General features: G+C 49.7%; 1 protein-coding gene across 4 annotated transcripts; it reads right to left on the reverse strand.

Annotated features, from left to right (window-relative positions):
* Positions 1-851: 851 nt before the first annotated feature.
* Positions 852-15,229, reverse strand: RNH1 (ribonuclease/angiogenin inhibitor 1). 4 transcript variants are annotated; one of them, XM_009941066.2, is made up of 10 exons: positions 15,136-15,229; positions 11,444-11,549; positions 9,597-9,767; positions 7,647-7,817; positions 6,795-6,965; positions 5,775-5,945; positions 5,114-5,284; positions 4,022-4,192; positions 2,590-2,760; positions 852-2,153 (listed from the first exon to the last, which is right to left on the reverse strand). In XM_009941066.2, the coding sequence occupies exons 2-10, from the start codon at positions 11,527-11,529 to the stop codon at positions 2,066-2,068; spliced, it is 1,371 nt and encodes a 456-aa protein (XP_009939368.1). In that variant the 5' UTR covers positions 11,530-11,549; positions 15,136-15,229; the 3' UTR covers positions 852-2,065. The 4 variants fall into 4 exon arrangements, with proteins under 4 accessions (XP_009939368.1, XP_075281758.1, XP_075281759.1 ...); XM_075425643.1 differs by lacking the exon at positions 15,136-15,229 and adding an exon at positions 13,279-13,333; XM_075425644.1 differs by lacking the exon at positions 15,136-15,229 and adding an exon at positions 13,245-13,264.
* Positions 15,230-18,441: the final 3,212 nt, after the last annotated feature.

The following is an 18,441-nucleotide window of genomic DNA, read 5'->3' on the forward strand; positions in this document are numbered from 1 at the left end:
CACGCCATCAGAGGCTGAACGCCTGCGGTGGGGGCATAGTTGCAGACCTGTCTCGGTGCAGCGGAGGAAGAAGAGGCATTTTTCAGGCCTCGCAGCATCGGAGGCCAGTAGCAGCAGTGTCTTGCACTGCAGTGCGAGGGGAGGCTGCCACCCCCTGGGTAGTCAGCACAGGGGACGCTGCATGGAACCTGTCCTGCCGATGTGCGGCTGCTGGCTGCCAGCTGGTTTGCCCTGGATTTGCCTTTGGTTCGGGTTTGCTCCTCTGCCCATCCTGCTGGCTAGATGGGGCTGAGGAAGGATTTGCCTGCAAACTATCTCACCTTTAACCTGCCTGATCACGACCTACTTTGGGAGCAGCCCAGGAGCACCTCCGCTTCCCTCTCAGACATCCTCTTCTATGCACCATACCAGGTACTCTCAGAAATCCACTTCTAACACTTGCTTATTTTTCTTAAGAGTGCAATCTTTACACCCAGCCAGATGCCTGATTCTTGTGGCTCTTGCTCCTCTTAACCCTATCTTCTCCCCCAACTTGGAATGAGCCCTTGCATGCCAAGTCTAGGAGAGACCATGACTGTGAAAAGCCTATTTAAGAGACCCTCAGGATTGGTGGGTTTCTGAACACAATAACTGGTTCTGCCCTCAACAAAGATCAAATAGCTCTTGAAGCAAAAAAAGAGTGCTTTTTTAGAATTTTGGGCAGCTTCAAGAGAGACTGTGTGTTGAAGAAAAAAAATCCTATCTTCCATACCTGCCTGAAGAGACAAGTAAGCTGCTTCTCAGGCACCATTTGAGATTTGTGAAGGCTACGGTAGAAACAAGGCTTTGGTCAAAACTTTATTTAAGCCAAAGAAAAGTCAGTTACAGCCTCTGTGGAATGAACCTGTGAGCACCACAAGCCAAGGCCTGGAGGACACCTTTAAGTTGCATCATGCACCCAGGCAGCATTTGCAAGTGAGCAAAACACCAAGTGACTGCTCTAGAAAGAGAGATGTTGGGGAATGGCATGTTTTTGGCATTCCTTCTGCAAGGGCACCCCAGGGCAATGCCACATTTGTCTCCTACATTTTTAAAGCTATGTTCATTATTTCATGTTTTAGGTGTGCAACAGCTGCATTCTCCCTTGGAACAAGGTTTATTAAAACTGACTGGGCAAGAACACCTAGTCAGTGTCCCCTGAAAGCAGGGGACTGTCTTCTAGGCTTGGTGTCTACCTAAGGCCTTGACTAAGATCACCTCCCAACATGCTTCAGCAAGGAACTTGCCAAAAATAAACATGTAAAACAAGGTATTAGTAGTATTGTAGTTCCGAAGTGATGAGTTGGTCTTACAGGAGAAATATACAGATATCTTATTTTTATAAGTACAAAAATTGAAGCATTTAATTATTTGCAAACAGACTTTAATAAAATTAATGTAGAACCATTCTTGTCAGAGCAAATATATCAAATTATTTAATCATTTCCTATACTAGCAGAAATGCACAGAGCATCTTTTGTTTGTAGGGACACCAATTTTGAAGTTACACAGCTGAACAGCTGCTCATTTCTTTCTTCTCTAGTACCCTGCCCACCACTGCTTTTCCAAGAACTCTTCTAGGGAAAGGCAGGGAAGAGCTCCATTTTAGATTAAAAAAATCTGGTTTTTGGACAGCCTTGCCCAGAGACATGGCAAAAGCACCACCCAGTAATAATACAGTAGGTAGTTCTCTTCCTGCCTTTGGAAAGGATCTCTCTTTAAAGCCTGACTAACACGTTAGAAGGGATTACAGGATTAAAGAGCTCCTAAAGGGTAGAGACCCACTTCTAGAAGATGCCCAGTAACTGTTTATTTCAAGGGTAGTAATGCTGCAGTGAAAATGTACGACACTTTCACAAGCCTCGCATTTAGTACATCCAGAGATGCACAAGAAGGTTGATCAGCTCCCTAGACACCCACACAGGGAATCCACAAACTTTTCTGGTACAAGCAAATTCTCTATTAAGTTAATTAGCTTTATGTATGAAAAAGAGTTCAGACTAAGAAGAGGATGTTGCTTTGACGTTGCTCTGCAGGCAGTCACCACTCATGAAATGATCTTCACTTCAGGCTTGGAGTCTTCCAGGGCTCTCAGTTCATCATCCACTTCAGAACTCCAAAAAACGTCATACAAGCTACATCCAAACAAAATGGCAAGGTGGTTTAGTGAGCACCCTCCCATTATGTAAAGATGCACAAACGGCCGGTATGGGAAGATCACGTAACAGTAAGGACCCTATCCAGGATCGAGAGTCTGGCCCAACAGCCAGAAGCAACATGCCTTACAACACAGGACCCTATTACTCCCTCCCCAGCACCACCTTCTCCTTGTTCTTGGGCCCCATCGACCAAAGCAGATCAAGGCGCTGTGGTCACGTTACTCGGAAGTGACAAGGAGTGTTTTGCAACATGCAGATGGCATTTGACCCCCCCCCCCCCGGGCACCAGTTGCCCTCAGAGGGTGCAATTCCCAAAGCGCCAGTGCTCATGGCCCCTCCCCGCAGCCCCCCAGCTCACTGGAGCTCACCACCTGTCCGGGGAAACACAAGCAGGACCACAAACATCTCTCACATTAACTGCTGCACGTTGCAGCTGGGATTCCTCAGGGCTTCACAGATCTTCCTGACGCCTTCATCTTCCAGAGAGTTGTAGCTCAGGTCCAGCTCGGTAAGGCACTGCTTGGTAGCCATGACGGTGGCGAGCGTCGCACAGCAGGCTGCTGTGAGATCACAGTTACCCAGCCTGCAGGGAGGATGGAGAGCAGGGAGAGGCCAGTGCAGCAAGCAATGGCTCCAGAGGCCAGCCCACCAGCCCACATTCCAGCAGCAGGCGAAGACATCCCTAGCATGGACCAGATATCCCCATCAGGCTGGCATCTCTGAGGCATCATCAGGGGCTGGTCCGTGGTCTTCCCACAGAGACTGCCGTCCTCGTGGTGACCCCTGTACACCTAAAAGTCCTCCCTAAAGCTTAATGGTGTGTGGCTACAGGGGAAGGAACTCTAAGAAGATATGCCCAATTTCAGCATAATCTTCTCTTTGGGTTAAACCAATCATAAATAATTTCTATAGATTATTACTTGAGACTTGCCCTCTAAAAAGGGCAACTGAGACCTCTCAGCTGACAGCCAATTAGCTTTAACTGGTCAGCAAACATATATTTCTGGGCAAAGATTTCACTGAGTCTTACTGAACTCTCCCATGACTCATCTGCTCAACTCACTCACTGTTCATCTCGGGCATCAGAGCACAGCCTTGTCTTTTGTCAAATGGCATGGAAGAGACAAGCACAATGCCCCGAGCACCACGCAGGCCGTAGCCACACCAGTCCAGAGCTTGGTGCCCACCTGGGAAGGGAACAGGCAGACGGGAAGGCGAGCCCCACCACAGGGCTGGAGGTGATGCTCCAGCTGGCCTCCTGCTCCTACTGGTGAGGCTGGACCAGCACTTGTGCTGGCACCTATAGAGACTACGGAAAGCAGCAGACAACTGGTGAATCCAGGCAGGCTTTGCTTTGCAACTGGCAGGCACGGGAATTAATGAACCAGACCTGGACCAGCAGTTCCTCCATCTCAGTGTCCCACCTGAGAGAGGCTCTATGCGCGAGTTCAGAGAAGGGCACAGGAAGCTCTACAGTGAGCGGCTCGCAGAACAAAGCAAGATCCCTCCAGCCTGCCCACTTTGTTTTAGATCCTGAAGGTAGACTGCATCGTGAACTTTCAGTTCTGCACCTGGGAGAGCGCCTGTGGACAGCTATGAATGCCTCATCGCATGGGTGACAGCATGTACTTGCATGAGACCATGAGTGACAGGATACAGAGAAGCTCTTGTGGCTTCCACTTACTTGCTAGTGGACTAGTTAAACATCAGTTTGCAGTGCGAATTGTTTCACGTGAGCAAAAAAAACCCATGCCACCATCTACTGCTATCATTTTCGCTCTGCACTTTGCTCTTGGAAGTGTAACACAGCAAGTGAGGAGAATACTTCTGAGGGTGCACCTTACCATAGCGACTGGATGTTGCAGTTGGGGTGCAGCAGCCCTTCACACATGAGTTCAACACCTGCATCTCCCAACTTGTTCTCACCCATGTGCAGTACTTTCAAGTGCCTGCTCACGCTTAGAGCAGAGCTGACAGCCTTGCAGCAAGCAGTCGTGAGCCCGCACTCCCTAACCCTGCAAGGCAAAAGTGACATGAGATCTGGAGAGTATCAGGCACTGTTCACTTCTTCACATTTGCTTCACAGGAGCCTGGACAGTGGGAATAGAGGAACCATAGCCTTCCCACAATCACTGTGCTCCTCTCAACTCCCCATCTGCTTGATCTTTGTAAGCAGCACCTCTCCCACTCTTTACACATTGGATATCTGCCTCTGAGCACGCACCTAGGGAAGGCACTTGCCCATAAAGCACAGGAATGATCAGAGACGAAGTGTACTGCTCTCACAGCCACTTTCAGCTCCACCATGCACTCCTGAGGCACTTCAACTCCCAGGCCACCAGGGCAGGGGAATAACCCAGCTGGCGGCAGGAGTGGAGCTTCAGTGTAGGAAAGTTCAAGCGCCGCTTGTTCAAGTTCTAGGTGAAAGAAAAAAATTTCTCTCCTGGCCATATGATACAGACCATCCCAGTTTAAAAAGTAACACTGTCAGCAGAGAGGATGCTAAGAATGTTTTATGTCACTATAGCCTTCTTTTGGCTCATCAAGGAGAGAGCTTGGATCCAGTGAAGAACCTGAGATATCTAGTCACAGCACTCATTTTACTATTACAGAAGGCCTTTCGAACTGCCAGTGTCTCTTAGCTGCTATTTGTTGCATGATCAAATACATTAGACAGAAGCTCTGCAAGTGATGCTTGGTCTCCTGTTGCTTATAACAAGATGACTATGGGGCAGATCCTCAAAGTGTCTACAAGTTTAGAAATACAAATCCCTTTAGCTCTGTAAGTCTAAATCCTTTAGGTAACAACTGGTACAAGTTGTTCATGGAACCATCACAACTGAGGATCTATCTGGTGGGCATTACTTCACCTAAATCTTTCTTCAGTGAGGTCTCCAAAGAAGGCAGTGGGTATGTGAAATGTGACCGCAGCTCACCATAGCTCCTGGAGTTTAGATTTGGGATCCTTGAGTGCCTGACACAGCATTTCCATCCCCAAGTCTCTCAGGTTATTATCTATCAGACTGATCTCTGTGAGGGTCTCTTTTGTACTGATGAGTCTGGAGAGATCTTCACAGCTAGCACTCGTGAGATCACAGTCCCATAACCTGCAAGGAAGAACAAAGTATTATTTTCCCCCAAAGAATGACTTAGATTAGAAAACAGAGTCCTGTTTTAGTATTCTGAATCTCTGGTTACATCATCTCATTTTCTTCCACCCTTTACAAATCCCATTCATGCATTATACCACAGCTTTCTCCTTACTCTCCATCCATTGCACCAAAAGCCTGTTTGTAACAGAAAAAAGAAATAGGAACATGCAATTCTAGTAGGTAGATAACTCAACAGGAAACCAAGGCAATGCCATCACAAATACCCATTCACCCTCTCCCCAGAATTTGATCCAAGCGATTTCAGTGCAGTCCTGCTCGTTCATGGTGTCCTCCACCAGTTCTGAGAAGTGACAAATCTTCGGTAGAGATATTCTTGTTTCACTAGGGGGTGTAAGAAACTTTCCTCCTAGGAGCAAACCAGCAGCATGATGTAGATAGCTCAGAGCCTGCAAGAGGGATTTAAGTAACCTCTGTCTACCCTTACCATAGCTTCTGGATTTTGCAGTTGTGTTGCATCAGTCCTTGGCACAGCAGAGCCAGACCGGAGTCCCTGATCTTGTTATCCCCCACGGAGAGATCTATCAGCGATGACTTGCTACTGAGAACAGTGCTGATCTCCCGACAGCTATCACTGGTTATGCCACAGTTCTCCAGGCTGTAGAAGAAAAGCAGTTGGAGTTGCCGCTCCAGACCTGCTGTGTTAGATGCACTCCAACACCTCAGTTCAGACTGAGAAAGGGCTACGGGCTGGTTCCTTGCTGCAAACCAGTGCAGCTCAGCTGGGCATTGCTAGACCCTGCAATGCCGAGAGATAACCCAGGTATCCTAGACGGGCGCTGGGTGAGACAGCATGCTGGTCCTCCACTCCACAAGGCTGCAGGGCACTCTGACCCACCCACTCACATCCGTTAATGCAAGGATTGTTTTTGCCAAACTCCCCTTTTATAGTGACTGTCCGTTTCAAGAGGAACTTTTGTCTGTATCACACAATGAGTAGTCCCTGGCAGCCAACCCCTGAGATGAAGCATAGGGGCAAGATAAAATGAATCATGCTTCTCCCTTAAACCCCTTCAGGGGCTTTACCCCAGATACGAGGCCAAATCCAGCATCTCTGTTTTGAAGCAAACAAGGGATCAGAATAAAAATAATCAGCTGGCTGGTCATTCAGGGGCAAGAACTGGAGTCACTAAGGGCAACTGCTCCTCTGCTCAGATACCGGTGAGCAGTCACCCCTTCTAATTGCAGATTTAACCTGGGGTACATGCTCACACTGTACCAAGATGCGTAAGAGTGAGCTCAGAAGCACATGCTAAAAAAAAAAAAAGTCAAAAAACCCCAAAACTGAAAGCCCCAGACATTTGTTTGCAGTTACCAGTTACAGAAATCTGAGCTAGCAAAAAATTTTGCCTAAATTTCAAGCATTCCTGACCATTTTTCCTGTCTTATGGATGGTATGACTGGCAGCAAGACTAGCTGCAGTTAGAGATAGCCAGCTCTTCCTTACTGTAGTAACTCTAGGTTGCAGCTTGCCTCCACCAGTCCCCGGCACAGCTGCTTTACAGCTGTATCTCCCAGTGTGTTGTTACTGAGGCTGAGCTCCTTCAGGGTGGGCTTGCTTCGCAGAGCGGCATTGAGAGCTTCCACAACGTCAGCTGTGAGTTCACAATACTCCAGCCTGCAAGAAGAAAAGAAGTCCGGGGAAAAATAATTATCTTCTCCACATCCCGCTACCCGCAACACATCAGCTGGGCAAAGTGTGTGTTAGCTAGGGCAGAAAACATGCCAACATGAGTTGAGACCAGGCAATGCATGAAAACAGAGATAACCGTAAGAGTTTTTAACAGCATCTCCCTGCTCATTTCAGGAAGCGTTAATTCTTAAACTAGGCCTGGGGGATCCTAGCAAGACTAATTACCCACTCCATTTTTACACTAGTCCTCTGTTAAACCAAAGCACAGGCTGCCCTTGAACACACAACTGAGTTCGTCATTGCAACACATCACACAGCCTCGCCATCCAACCTTCTCGGGAGGAGCTGGGGGCTGCAACTAGACCTTGGTCCCACTCGGTCCCACTCAGCTGTAGAACAAGGACCAAGTGCAGCAGAATCAGACTTTCCCAGGGCATCTGAGAGGTCCTGCATTAACAGCCACCACTACCAGGAGAGCTAAACAAAGCCTATGGGAACAGACATCCAGCTCTTACAAACCCATGAGACCTACCAGCATGAATAAGCATGACACAATTCCAGATAAAACAGGAAGAAATCCACATCTGGCAACAAAACTCCTGCCTGTCTGAAGGGAAAGATAAGCGTGACCCATCTGATGACCAAAAAAGCCCAGTGACTACTTACTGCAGCTTCTGCAGCTTACAGTTGGGGTTCATCATCCCTTGACACAGCACCTTCACTCCAGCAGTTCCCAGTTTATTGTCACCTACGTGCAGCTCTGTCAGGGATGGCTGGGCGCTGAGGACAGAGCGGAGAGTCTCACAGCTGGCACTCGTCAGATTGCAGTTTTGCAGCCTGAAGGAGAGAGGCAAAGAGGGGTGAGGGAAATGTGCCCCCAGAATCACGGAGGCTGGTCTCAGAGGCACATATGCTGAGGTCTGAGCTTGGAAAGGACACCGTGGCACTGACAGTCTGTAACCCTCTAGAAAGGAGTATGTCCAGGTTAGTACTGCTATTTTACAGGTATGCCAAAATATTTTATCACCTAGCATTGTACCTGTAGCATGAACAATAGCTCCCATGCTTTCTTCAGTGTAATGGCTCATATAGGACCTCCAGCAGCAGAAGAATCCACCCTACACTAAGTAGCACCGCAACTGCTTTATAGAAGTGTTTTAATCATCATGAGGTTTATCCCAGAGATAAAGCAATGACATCTTATGATTTCTTGCCTCCTCTGGAAATGCGATCCAGAGTAGCTGAAAGTAAAAGTCTGGCCCAACTTGGCTTAAATCCCTGGGTATCATTTAGAAGTTTAATGGTATACCTCAAGAAGGATCTATGATGCTGATCCTTCAGCACTGAAGCTGGGAGAAGTAGCATAAGAACTGTGCTGGCATCGCTATCAGGTGTTTAAGAGTTATCGGACAAGACTTTCTGGCAATGGAGAGGCGTTATGCATGGTGGTACTAAGTTTGACTTAGGTTTGGTTGCTCTTTTATTCCCTAAAGCACCTTACCAGGACCCCAAAAATGGACAATTATGTTTCTACAGAACTGAAACAGCCTAATCCAGGCTGTTACTTCAGCATCTGGAGAAGTTTCAAGCTTAGGACAAACTCTCTGAAAAACTACTTGTGTTAGTCGTCAAGTACAGAGTATCACAGCTATTTCTTGAAGGCCCATCAGAGAGTTGCAGTTTGATTAGCTTCACAGTCAACCTTCCCTCTATCTATCAGCAAGACCTCGTTGCACGGGGCACAGGGATTTTGCAGCAGGCACACCTGATCTAAAAGGCAAATTATTTTTACAAGGTAGCATCATGAAGATTCTAGACCCACCTCAGGAGCTGGGGGACTCCAGTACTCTGCAGAAGAGATACCGGGCAGAGAAGATAGCATCTATCTGAGGGTCACTGACGAGCAGGGGCAGCAGCCACTGGCTTTGACTAAAGCTCCTGCACCATGATTGCTGAGGGAAGCCCGCTAACGCTATAATGCGGTGCTGGTGCCTCTGCAAAACATGATGTTTGAACCAAGCTGGCCCTGCCCAACTGAGAAGACAAGGCCTGAGGCAGAGCCAGTCTGGTACAGTGCAGAAAGACTGACAGCTCTTGAAACACCAAGGCTCATGCAAACACCCTTTTGCTTCGCTCCTAGAGAAAGGAGCGAGCAAACTGGACCAGATGCTAAACGCTGTGCTTACAACTGGCAGAAGAGCCCTCTGAAAAATGCATTTGTGAAAATGTAAGGTACGTGCCAATAGCAGAGTGGGGCCCTCTGTGGTTGTCATTTTGTTTAAACTGGCCTAAACAGATAATCCATCTCCCTAGGTCGGTGGAAGATCTGCTACCTCTTCTAAAGAGAGTCTCCAGAAAGCCTTTGTTTGGCTGGGAAAACCCTACCAGTCTTTCCCTTGGTGCTGGAAGACAAAGGAAGACAGACTGATGGTCTGGAGTCTTCCAATAAATACACCACTTAGATGAAAACCTCTGGGGTTTTCCAACCATCTGACCTAGGTAATTGCTGAGAAGCATCGGCACAGCTCTTACTACCATCACACACTAGTTTGCCTCATGACTTCACCTGCAGCAGACTGCAAACATGTTAGACCAAGACAACCAACAGGGCTTTACCATAACTTCTGTAGGCTACAGCTTGGCATCAGCAACCCTTTACACAGGTATTCAATGCCTGCATCTCCCAGTTCGTTGTTGTTCAGCTTCAGCTCTGTGAGGGATGGATTCGTACTGATGATGGAAGAGAGATCCTCACAGTTACTGCTGGAGAGATTGCAGTCATCCAGCCTGAAAGAGAAGCAGAGAAGCAGCACTTTAGTCCTCAGGGTTGCTCCGTTCTCCCCATGAAAGCAAAGTAGGCAATTTACTCCTCTGCGGTCCCTGGGACACCTCCATAAGAATGCGCCTGGCCTGTTGGCCGATGCATGGCCCAACACAAGACATGCTCTCTCTGCAGGGCTGCAGTACAGGAGGTGCTGGATGACAGTTCCCCAGGTCACGGACCTCCTCCATGCTGCATAGAAGAGGGCACATGACTCAAGTCATCTCCTCTCGGTAGGGCTTCAGCTGGAGGATGCACCTTCATTTAACACTGATAGTGACAAACCACCTGGTGTCTGAAGCCACATCTAACCAGAAGCCAGCTTACAGGCTGTCAGACTGGTTCTGCACTGAGACCAGCCAAGCTGGGTCTTCAGCCAGCCCCAGAGACACCCATCAGCAGTTTGGTCTCACATAGGTGAGTCAAGCCGGTCTGCACCATCACTCCCTGGCATGACTCTCAGTCCACAGACTGGGAGTTCACAGTGTGGCAGTGGCTTTTCCCACTGGATGTCAGCATTTTTCTATTTGTTGCTAAATTGATGGAGTGAAGTTGAATTGGAAGGAGAGCCAAGGCAAGGATCAGGAGCCCAGGACAGGCAGGGAGGCAGAAAAGACATGGGGCAAAAGGAAAGCGTCATGGAGAACCCTAGAGACCCAGGCACAGCCACAGCCAGGACTGCCAAAAGTTGTCTGGTCATTTCTACTTAGACAACACCATGAAAACTGAGCCTCTTGTAGGCTTCTCCTTCTCTCCTTCTGGCAAGACCACCAACGGGACTGTGTTCAACACTGATTAACAATCTGTGCCGCAGCCACTCTCATTCACTATGTCTTCAGCAGCCCAGGCTCTGCCCAGGAGACAACCATCCCACTGCCTTTTGCCACCCAATGCAGACCTTGCAAATTCGTGGTCAGGCCCATGAAGCTTGCTTGCAAAAAATCCTTTGCAGAACAAAAGCAAGTCACCTTCAACCTGCCTGATATCCTCCAAGCCATTGCTGGCTTGATGCAGCCCATCCTTTCTAGGACAAGCAAGATGATGCCAGCCGGCGGGGTCTGAATTCCCAACCAGGAGCAGGGGAAGAGTGCAGGAGCAACTGTTCTGAATCCTGTCCTACAGCTTACACTCCAGGAGATGGTGCCCTCACACTAGTTTCCTCAACACACAAGGCAGGTACTTTCAAAGGCAAATTGAAGAATTAAAAGCTGTTGGCATGTGGCTTGTCTGTGACTATTAAGTAACAGTTACTTGACAGCATCTGACCTGCAGCCCAGAGAGCGTGCAACCTAATGAGCACAGAGAGAGGTCTTCCCTCTCTTCAGTAGAAAGACAGGATTACCAAAACTGTGGTCAAATGTTTAGATAACCACACTACCTAGCTGAATTCTATGGCATGCCATAGAACAAGGGCAGCATTTCTCCATACCAAAGGATCCTTATCTGTAGTTCAAAAAACTTTGCAAAAGGGTGGGTTTTTTTTTCCCCGCACTTAAATTAACTTCCTGGACAAAAATAGGTAGAATCATTCCTGTTACTATGCAATTTCTAAGTCACAGGTCAACAGTTCTGCAGCTGAAAAACACAGGAGAGAAACACAACAGTTATTACTCAGAAGAGATGATACACAACTAGTCACTACCTGATGGTTTTGCAGGATTTCATTGTGGACAGAAGTTCAGCCCATCTAGATGGGCTCATCTCCTCACACTGGATGTCAAGTTCCATTTTGACAGTTGAGATAAGATCTGAAAATTAAAAAAAAAAATAAAAAATCATACTTTTTTTTTTTTCATCAGCCAGGAAGGAACAATCTTCTTGAACCCCCCCAGTCCCTGCCAGCTCTCAGCCACAAGTTACACTGTGCAGAGGACAGATTGTGTTTTTCCAACACCAGCCTGCTGCAAGCACCATTACGAGCCAGCAGCATTGGAATGATTTTGCCCGAGACTCAGCAAGGCCCTCCTCCGAGAGGCAAAAAGCACACGGATCCTGGAGAGATACAGCAGCAGCTTGTTATCTGAAGGCTGCTTGAGCAAGAGTAAAGTGCCCCCCCTTCCCTCTCCAAGGGAGCTTAACCAGAATGAGCTTTTTAGAGACACTGGTGCTATGCTCTCACTACCGCACTCCTGAGCCACGCAGCTGCTGAGCATTATCAGTGTGCACACCTGACTGACTGTGGGACCTCAAGCTACACTTAAAATTAGGGTATTTTTGAGAGAATGAGGATGAATGAGGTAGATGAGCTTGAGAACAGCCTAGGATCAGATTAAAAATCCTGCTGGCCACACGCCTGCATAAGAGGTGGAACCTAGGTGGATGGGGAGCAGCGTTCCTCCTCGATTTGATACCCATGCTTTGAAAGGTCACTCTGGTTGGGCAAATCCAAGTACAGAGAAGGTGGCACGCAGGAATTTTTTTTGCTCTGCAGTCAAACTGTGTTTCTGAGCTGATGTAAATACAGTACCTTGCAGAGCAGTTCCATACAAACATGCATAAAAATATGCCAATATTAAATAATATAAATAATAAATATTTTAAAATATGCCAATAGCTGAGCTCTAGGCTGAGTCTACAAGGGATAGTATTAAAGGCAGCGCTCCAGTGGATGACAAAACACAGTCCTGGTGTCTCAGCTTTGCTAACGTGACTCAGACTACAGTGTATTTGTGGAGGGGGAAAAAAAAAAATCTCCTGAGCTACCACACTGGAATGTGAACAGCAAAAAAAACCAAAAAACAACAAAAACAAAACAAAACAAAAAACCAAAAAAACCCCACAACCCACCACCACGCGTTACTGACTGCCGCCGCACCGCTGTCACCTCCCGCTGCCCCAACACCAAGCGCAGCCCAAGCCAGGCTGCTCACAGAGGCGAGCCCGGCGCGGGGGCACAGGCCAGCCTTCCCCCTGCAACCCCCTCACCCAGGCGGGGCGGGGCGAGGCGCCGAGCGGGCGCCCCGCAAACACGCGAGGGGAAGCAGGGCGAGAGCACAGCGCCGGCAGAGCCCGCGCTCTCGGCCTCCCCCCGCACACCCACAGCAGGGCGCTGCTGCACGCCGAGGGCCCACGCGTGAAGGGGCGTCACAGCCCAGCGCCGACCCAGCCCGCGGGAGCCGCCGGGACAGCAGCGCGACGGAAACCAGCTACGGAACGCAGCGAACGCCTCCACGGCTTGGTCGCTGTATTCTGCCCCGGTCTCACCTCCCTCAGAACAAAAAAGGGCGTGCGTGTGTGTGTGTGCGTGTCCCCAGCTCCGCACCTTCCCGCAAGCTGAGGGAGAACCCCGTGCCGGGGCACCGCATCTCGGTCCCACCCGCCACCGCTGCTGCTCCGGGCCTGTGCACCCCGCTGCTGGCAGCCGCCCCCTCTGCTCACAGCCCGCCCTCGCCCTCCTCCCCCCCGCCACGTCCCGCACCGCCGTTCACACCGCCGGCCCCCACCCAGTGCCCCGCTCCCCGGGCCCGCCGCTCCTACCGCCGCGCCTCCTGCCCGCGCATGCGCAGCCCGCCGCGCCCCGGCTCCGCCCCGTCCCACCGCTCCGCCCTTCCCCGCCCCGGCTCCGCCCCGCGGGCCCGGAGCGTGGCGGGGCGGGATCTCACACCTCCCTCGCGCTTCATACTGTTTTTTTTCCTGTTCTTCTCCCTTTTTCTGCCCCCTCTTCTTCCTCTTTCCCCCCTTTATCCCCCTCTGTCCCTTTTTTCCTGCCCTCTCTGCCACTTCTCCACTTTTCCCCTCTCTTTCCCCCTTCTTACCTTTCCCTTTCTTCCTTTTTTCCTGACTTCACCCTGCTTTACCTCACCCCACCTTTTTCCTCCCTTCGTTTCCCCTTTCCCCTCTTTTCCTTCTCTTTTTCCTCCCTTCTTCCCTCCTCCTCTCTTCTTCATCTGTTTCCATATTGTCTTCCTTCCCTCTTTCCTGTTTTCCTCATTTCCTTCCTTTTCCTCTCTTCTCCCCTTACCTTCCACTTTGTTCTTTTTCCCATGCTTTTTCCACTTCCCTCTTTTTCCTCCCTTCTTTTCCTCTCCCCTGTTTTCTCCCTCCTCCCTTTCCCTCTTCCTCCCCTCTTTCTCCCTTCCTTCACTCTTTTTCCTGTTCTCTCTCTACTTCCCTCTTTTCTCTCCCTTTCCTCCTTCTCCGAGTTCTTTCTCCTTTCCCTCTTTTGTTCCTTTTGCAGCCTTCTGCCCTCCTTTTTTCCCCTTTCCCTCCTCTTTCCCCTGTTTCTTCCCTTCTTTTCATCTTGTCCCCCACTTCCCTCCTTTCCTCCTCTTTTTCTCCCCTTTTCCTTTCCCCTGAGATACACAGGAAACAAGACAGGAGAGAGAGAAATCTCTCTAGTGAGGGGGTGCACAAGGGATGGGAGGATCAAACATTAGATGGGAAGGTGTCCCACCTGGGCTGGGAGAGCTGGGACCCAAAGCGCAAAGGGGATGCATGCAGGTCACCCTAGGGAAAGGTAACATGGGGGGTTCTTGGCCAGGGGATACAGGACCTCCCTTGCTCTTCCTCAGGGAGGTTGGAACTGGGAATGACAACAAAAATACCCGTTCCTCAGTGGTCTCTCTAACTTCCAGATTGCCAGGCGGCTGTGTGTGTGAACCAGCTTAGAGGGCCAGGGATGTCCGCCCTCTCCATCCCTTTGTCCTAGCCATGACGCATCATCTCTCCTTTCTGTCTCCCTCACGAGTGCAACACGTTGACGAGAAGACGAGCTGCACCTTGCTGGCACAAAGGCCTCTCCTCTAAGCTGTTTGAAACGAAGCCATGAGAGCAATGGAGGACAGGCACGTCAGAGTTTTGCTGCTGCGATGACTGTTGCCCTCCCAGGGCTTTCCCCTTGCCACTGCACCCATCCAACCCCCGTGACCATGACCGGCGTCTCGCCTGCACGTCCATCCCACAGCAGCAGCGAGGGTGCCAGCGCCTGGCCCGGGCTGGAAGGGATTCGTCACCTCTCCGCTCACTTCCTCCTCCGGCTGCCAGCTACTCCCTCTTTCCCTATTGTTTCCCAGCACTCTTAGCCCTAGCAAAAACTTGTTCAAACTTTCACAAGAGAGAGCAAAGAAAGGTTTTGAAGTGCCGAGAGCTTTCTAGGCAACATACTGAGTCGCCTCTCTTCCTCCCCCACCAAATCTTTGTGTCTCTCCCAGTTTCTTCTTCCTACAAACACCCCATCCCCCGGCTCACACAACAGTTCAATAAAGCACAATCAGCCGTTCCCTACCAAGCAGCCTCTCCAACGCATGGCTTTAAAATCACTACGTGCTCCTCCCCGGTAAGCAGAAAGGAAAGTTCAGAGAGTTTAAGAGCCTGGATTTTGCTGCTGATACGTACCTCGCTCTTCTCAGTACTCTGCGGGGAGCGAGGAGGACAGAGCTGACGCCTTCCTGCTGCGGTTGCCACGCAACCTCTGCTGTTGTACACACGGTGTCTGCTAGAGGGAGAGAAGCAGTCTTGGGCGATGATGGCTTTTTTCCTCCCAGGGCAGCTCTCTGGGGGCTCGAGGAGCCGCACTCTGCACACGATTATGCCAGACTTAGTGATGATGAAAACATCCCACAAAACCTGATGATAATAGAAGCGGCTTTAGCTTCTCACCCCTGATCGTGTAGCCACTCGCCAGGGTTTAGCCCAGAGCAAGGGAGTAGTTGCCATTGAAGGATCTGTCTGACAGTGAGGCCACCGCAGTGTTAAAGTGTGTATAGAGATGCTGGAGTTTGCAAATAGTTTCTCCATTCCTCGGGCAAGCCCTATCCTGCCCTGACGGGGAGCGATGCTGAGCACATTACTGTCTCCCTGCCGCCTCACCTGGGGGTTAACCCCCCCAGCAGGGTCTAGGGCATGGGCAGCCCTCTGCTCCTGTACAAGCTGGATGCTCATAATGCCTGGAAGGATCCCCCAGGAGCAGCCCTGGTCGTGCCTCCCTAAAACTGCTTCTTGGCGGCAAGTGGGGCCCCTGGTTCTACACCTCCTCCCGAGCTCCCTCTGGCTCTTCCTCTCCCCAGGGACTACCCTGCCATCACTCAAGCTGCATCGCATGTTAATTGCAGGTTGAAGTAACCCGCTTTCTCCCCCCATCCTTAACGGCATGAAGATTAATTAATGTTTCAGTAGACTGCAAATGAAGTGAAGGCAGGCGGCCAGCTCCCTTTTTCCCTCCCTTGGCTGCTGAAACCAGCAGAGGAGATGGCGGCACAGGCCAGGAAGCACAGCCTTTGTTGCACCCCAGGGCGAGCACCAGAGGTTTTCCCCCCAGTTGCCTTTATCATCCTTCTTCTGGAGGAGATGGGAACTGATGACTAGAAGAGCTCAAAGAGCTAAAACCGACCTTCCTTTGTGCCCAGAAGAGAGCTGAATGCCCGGGGGTGTACTTCTCCCCCATCTCCTCCCAGGGATGAAAGGGTCATCCACACAAAGGGGTTGCTAGAACAGTCCTTGCGCCCCTGGATCTGACCTGAAACCTGCTGAACCCCAGCTGTGAGCTCGGTGATGGTGCAAGATTCTGGCTCTGGTGCTGTCCAGGACGCTCCCTGGCAGGCAGGTGAGTGAGGTGCTGCTGCCAGTGAAGGATGTCTCTGCCCTTCTTGCTTAGCATGATGCTCTCAGGAAGACCACTAGCATTAGGAAGTGAACGCTGGCAAGAGGTTGCATCAACCCTCAGTCCACCAGTCAATTTGAAATCAGATACCTGTCATTCAGCCCAATAGTAAAGGTGTCATTTCCTATCCAGCCACTGCTGGCACCTCACTGCTTTCCATTCCTTCTTCTCTGCCAAAATCAAGGAGTCTCTAAAGAACAAAGTCTAGCAGTTGTTAGAGGTTTCAGAGTGGCTTATGTCACGTGGAAGAGGTTTCAGAGTGCTTTGTGTCACGTGGACCTTCCACAGACCTCCTGCCCCGGGCAAAGCACACACTGCATGCTGGTCTGTGCTGGTGAAAAACTAAATTTACAAGCTAAGTAGCTGTGCCAAGATGTTATCAGTTTCTATCTGACTGTCATCCCTTTGGCTGCCCTCACTGTGGGGACAGGAAAAGGCATCTCGGGAAAAAATCTATTGCCCTTTCCCCAGTAACCAGGACTGGGCTGTCATACTCACCAAGATACACACAAGTCCAGAGGAAACTATGCAAAAGGGGGCTGAGAAAGCAAACACTGGTGAGAAACCCATGTGTATATCCTTCTATGGAAGCAGTGGAAGACTCCTGGTGTGGAAGGCATGTCCATTTGGGCATTTGCACAGACTCAAGTCAGTAGTCTGATGGTGACATCTGCCCTGTGTTCCTTTCTTCATCACCATTTCCTCATGTCCTTTTTGAGGTCACTCAAATTTATCTCCTCTTTTTTTAGGGCGTCCCTCTCCTTTGGCCTTTGTACCATGGAGGGAGAGAATGGTGCTGCCCACCTTGCCCCTATCGCTTATGTGCACAGCTGGCATGGACCCAGCAAGGGGAGGTCTTGTGTCCTGGGATCTGGAGAAGCTGAGATGTGTTTCTGCATTTAAGATGACTTCATTTTAAAACTAATTTTATGCACATAACCCTAGAGCAAACTTACAAAAGGATACTTAAATTAAGCTCATTAGCGTAAACTGAAAGCTTTGCCTTTTCCCCCCTCTAGCAGTTTCCCGTTCTGTACTCTCTGCTCTCATGATGCCTCTGTGCATATACTTAATGTCAATTAAAGACAATAAAATTTTGAGGGTAGAGACAGTTCTTTTGCTAACTTGACCATGCAATGCCTACCAGCAAATTCATTACATAAATTCAGCCTCAGCAATCAAATCAACAAGTTGTAAGCATGTGCCCAGCTCCATTTGTTGCACTGAGAACCTTGTTTTAACTCCTACTTGATCTGTTGCTGGCAGCCATTTGTTGCTTGGGCTTGTGTGTGACTTGAAGTAAGGCTTTGTAGAGGGAGGTAAATGCAAAACTTGGATCATTCCTGAAGCGCCAGCAGGCTGATAAAGGACTGGGGAGCAAAAGCATCTATGGAGCCAGAGCGAAGAACCCAACACTGTGGCTTAGCTGATGCCTTGGGAGTGAAAAAAAAGGGAGGTCAATAAACAGATGCAGTTAGCACATGGCTGAGAGCTGTGAGGTGGCCAAGCAAGCTGTTGGGCTCCGTGGCAAATACAGGCAAATGCTTACCCTGACTTGCATGTGTGCACGCACACATATGGATGCTCCGTACTGTGGCAGCTCATTATAGCTTCCACAAGAAAGCCATTAGGGAGGAATTTTTAGTTGTTCTGATGTGGTCATCTTTTTCTCATAAAAGAAAAGCTAGTCCCTCTCTTTCATGCTGGTTTCATTTTTTCAGGGGGTGGGAATCATTATAATGTAATAGTGCTGAGAGTATACACATAATATTTTATCGCCGTGTATGCAGTCGTCCACAGTGGGCCCAGTGAAAATGGGGCCTCAAGAAAATGGGGCTCTCCAGACATGTTCATCAACCACTGCACCGCATAGACCTGCAGGGTCAGGGGAATTTTTCTCCCAACCATGCTTTTCTTCTGCATCTTCTGCCTCAACCCATGGCAGTTGTTGCCTGCCAGTCTGCAGAGGGCGATGAAGCACCAGTTTGACCAGATTTATGGTCATTTAGTTTTCCATCATCCCGAGGTTGCCCGTGGTCACC

This window comes from Opisthocomus hoazin, chromosome 7 (assembly GCF_030867145.1).
Source record: "Opisthocomus hoazin isolate bOpiHoa1 chromosome 7, bOpiHoa1.hap1, whole genome shotgun sequence".
In the NCBI taxonomy this organism is placed as follows: Eukaryota; Metazoa; Chordata; class Aves; order Opisthocomiformes; family Opisthocomidae; genus Opisthocomus; species Opisthocomus hoazin.

What these genes read in the sequence shown, in the direction of transcription:
- RNH1 (XM_075425642.1), bottom strand. Translation starts at nt 13,106, where the DNA reads ATGCGGTGCCCCGGCACGGGGTTCTCCCTCAGCTTGCGGGAAG. An exon ending in CTCCCTCAGCTTGCGGGAAG is followed by an intron (nt 11,550 to 13,063) that starts GTGCGGAGCTGG and finishes TTTAATTTTCAG; the next exon opens with ATCTTATCTCAACTGTCAAA. An exon ending in TGTAGCCTACAGAAGTTATG is followed by an intron (nt 7,818 to 9,596) that starts GTAAAGCCCTGT and finishes TCTCTCCTTCAG; the next exon opens with GCTGCAAAACTGCAATCTGA.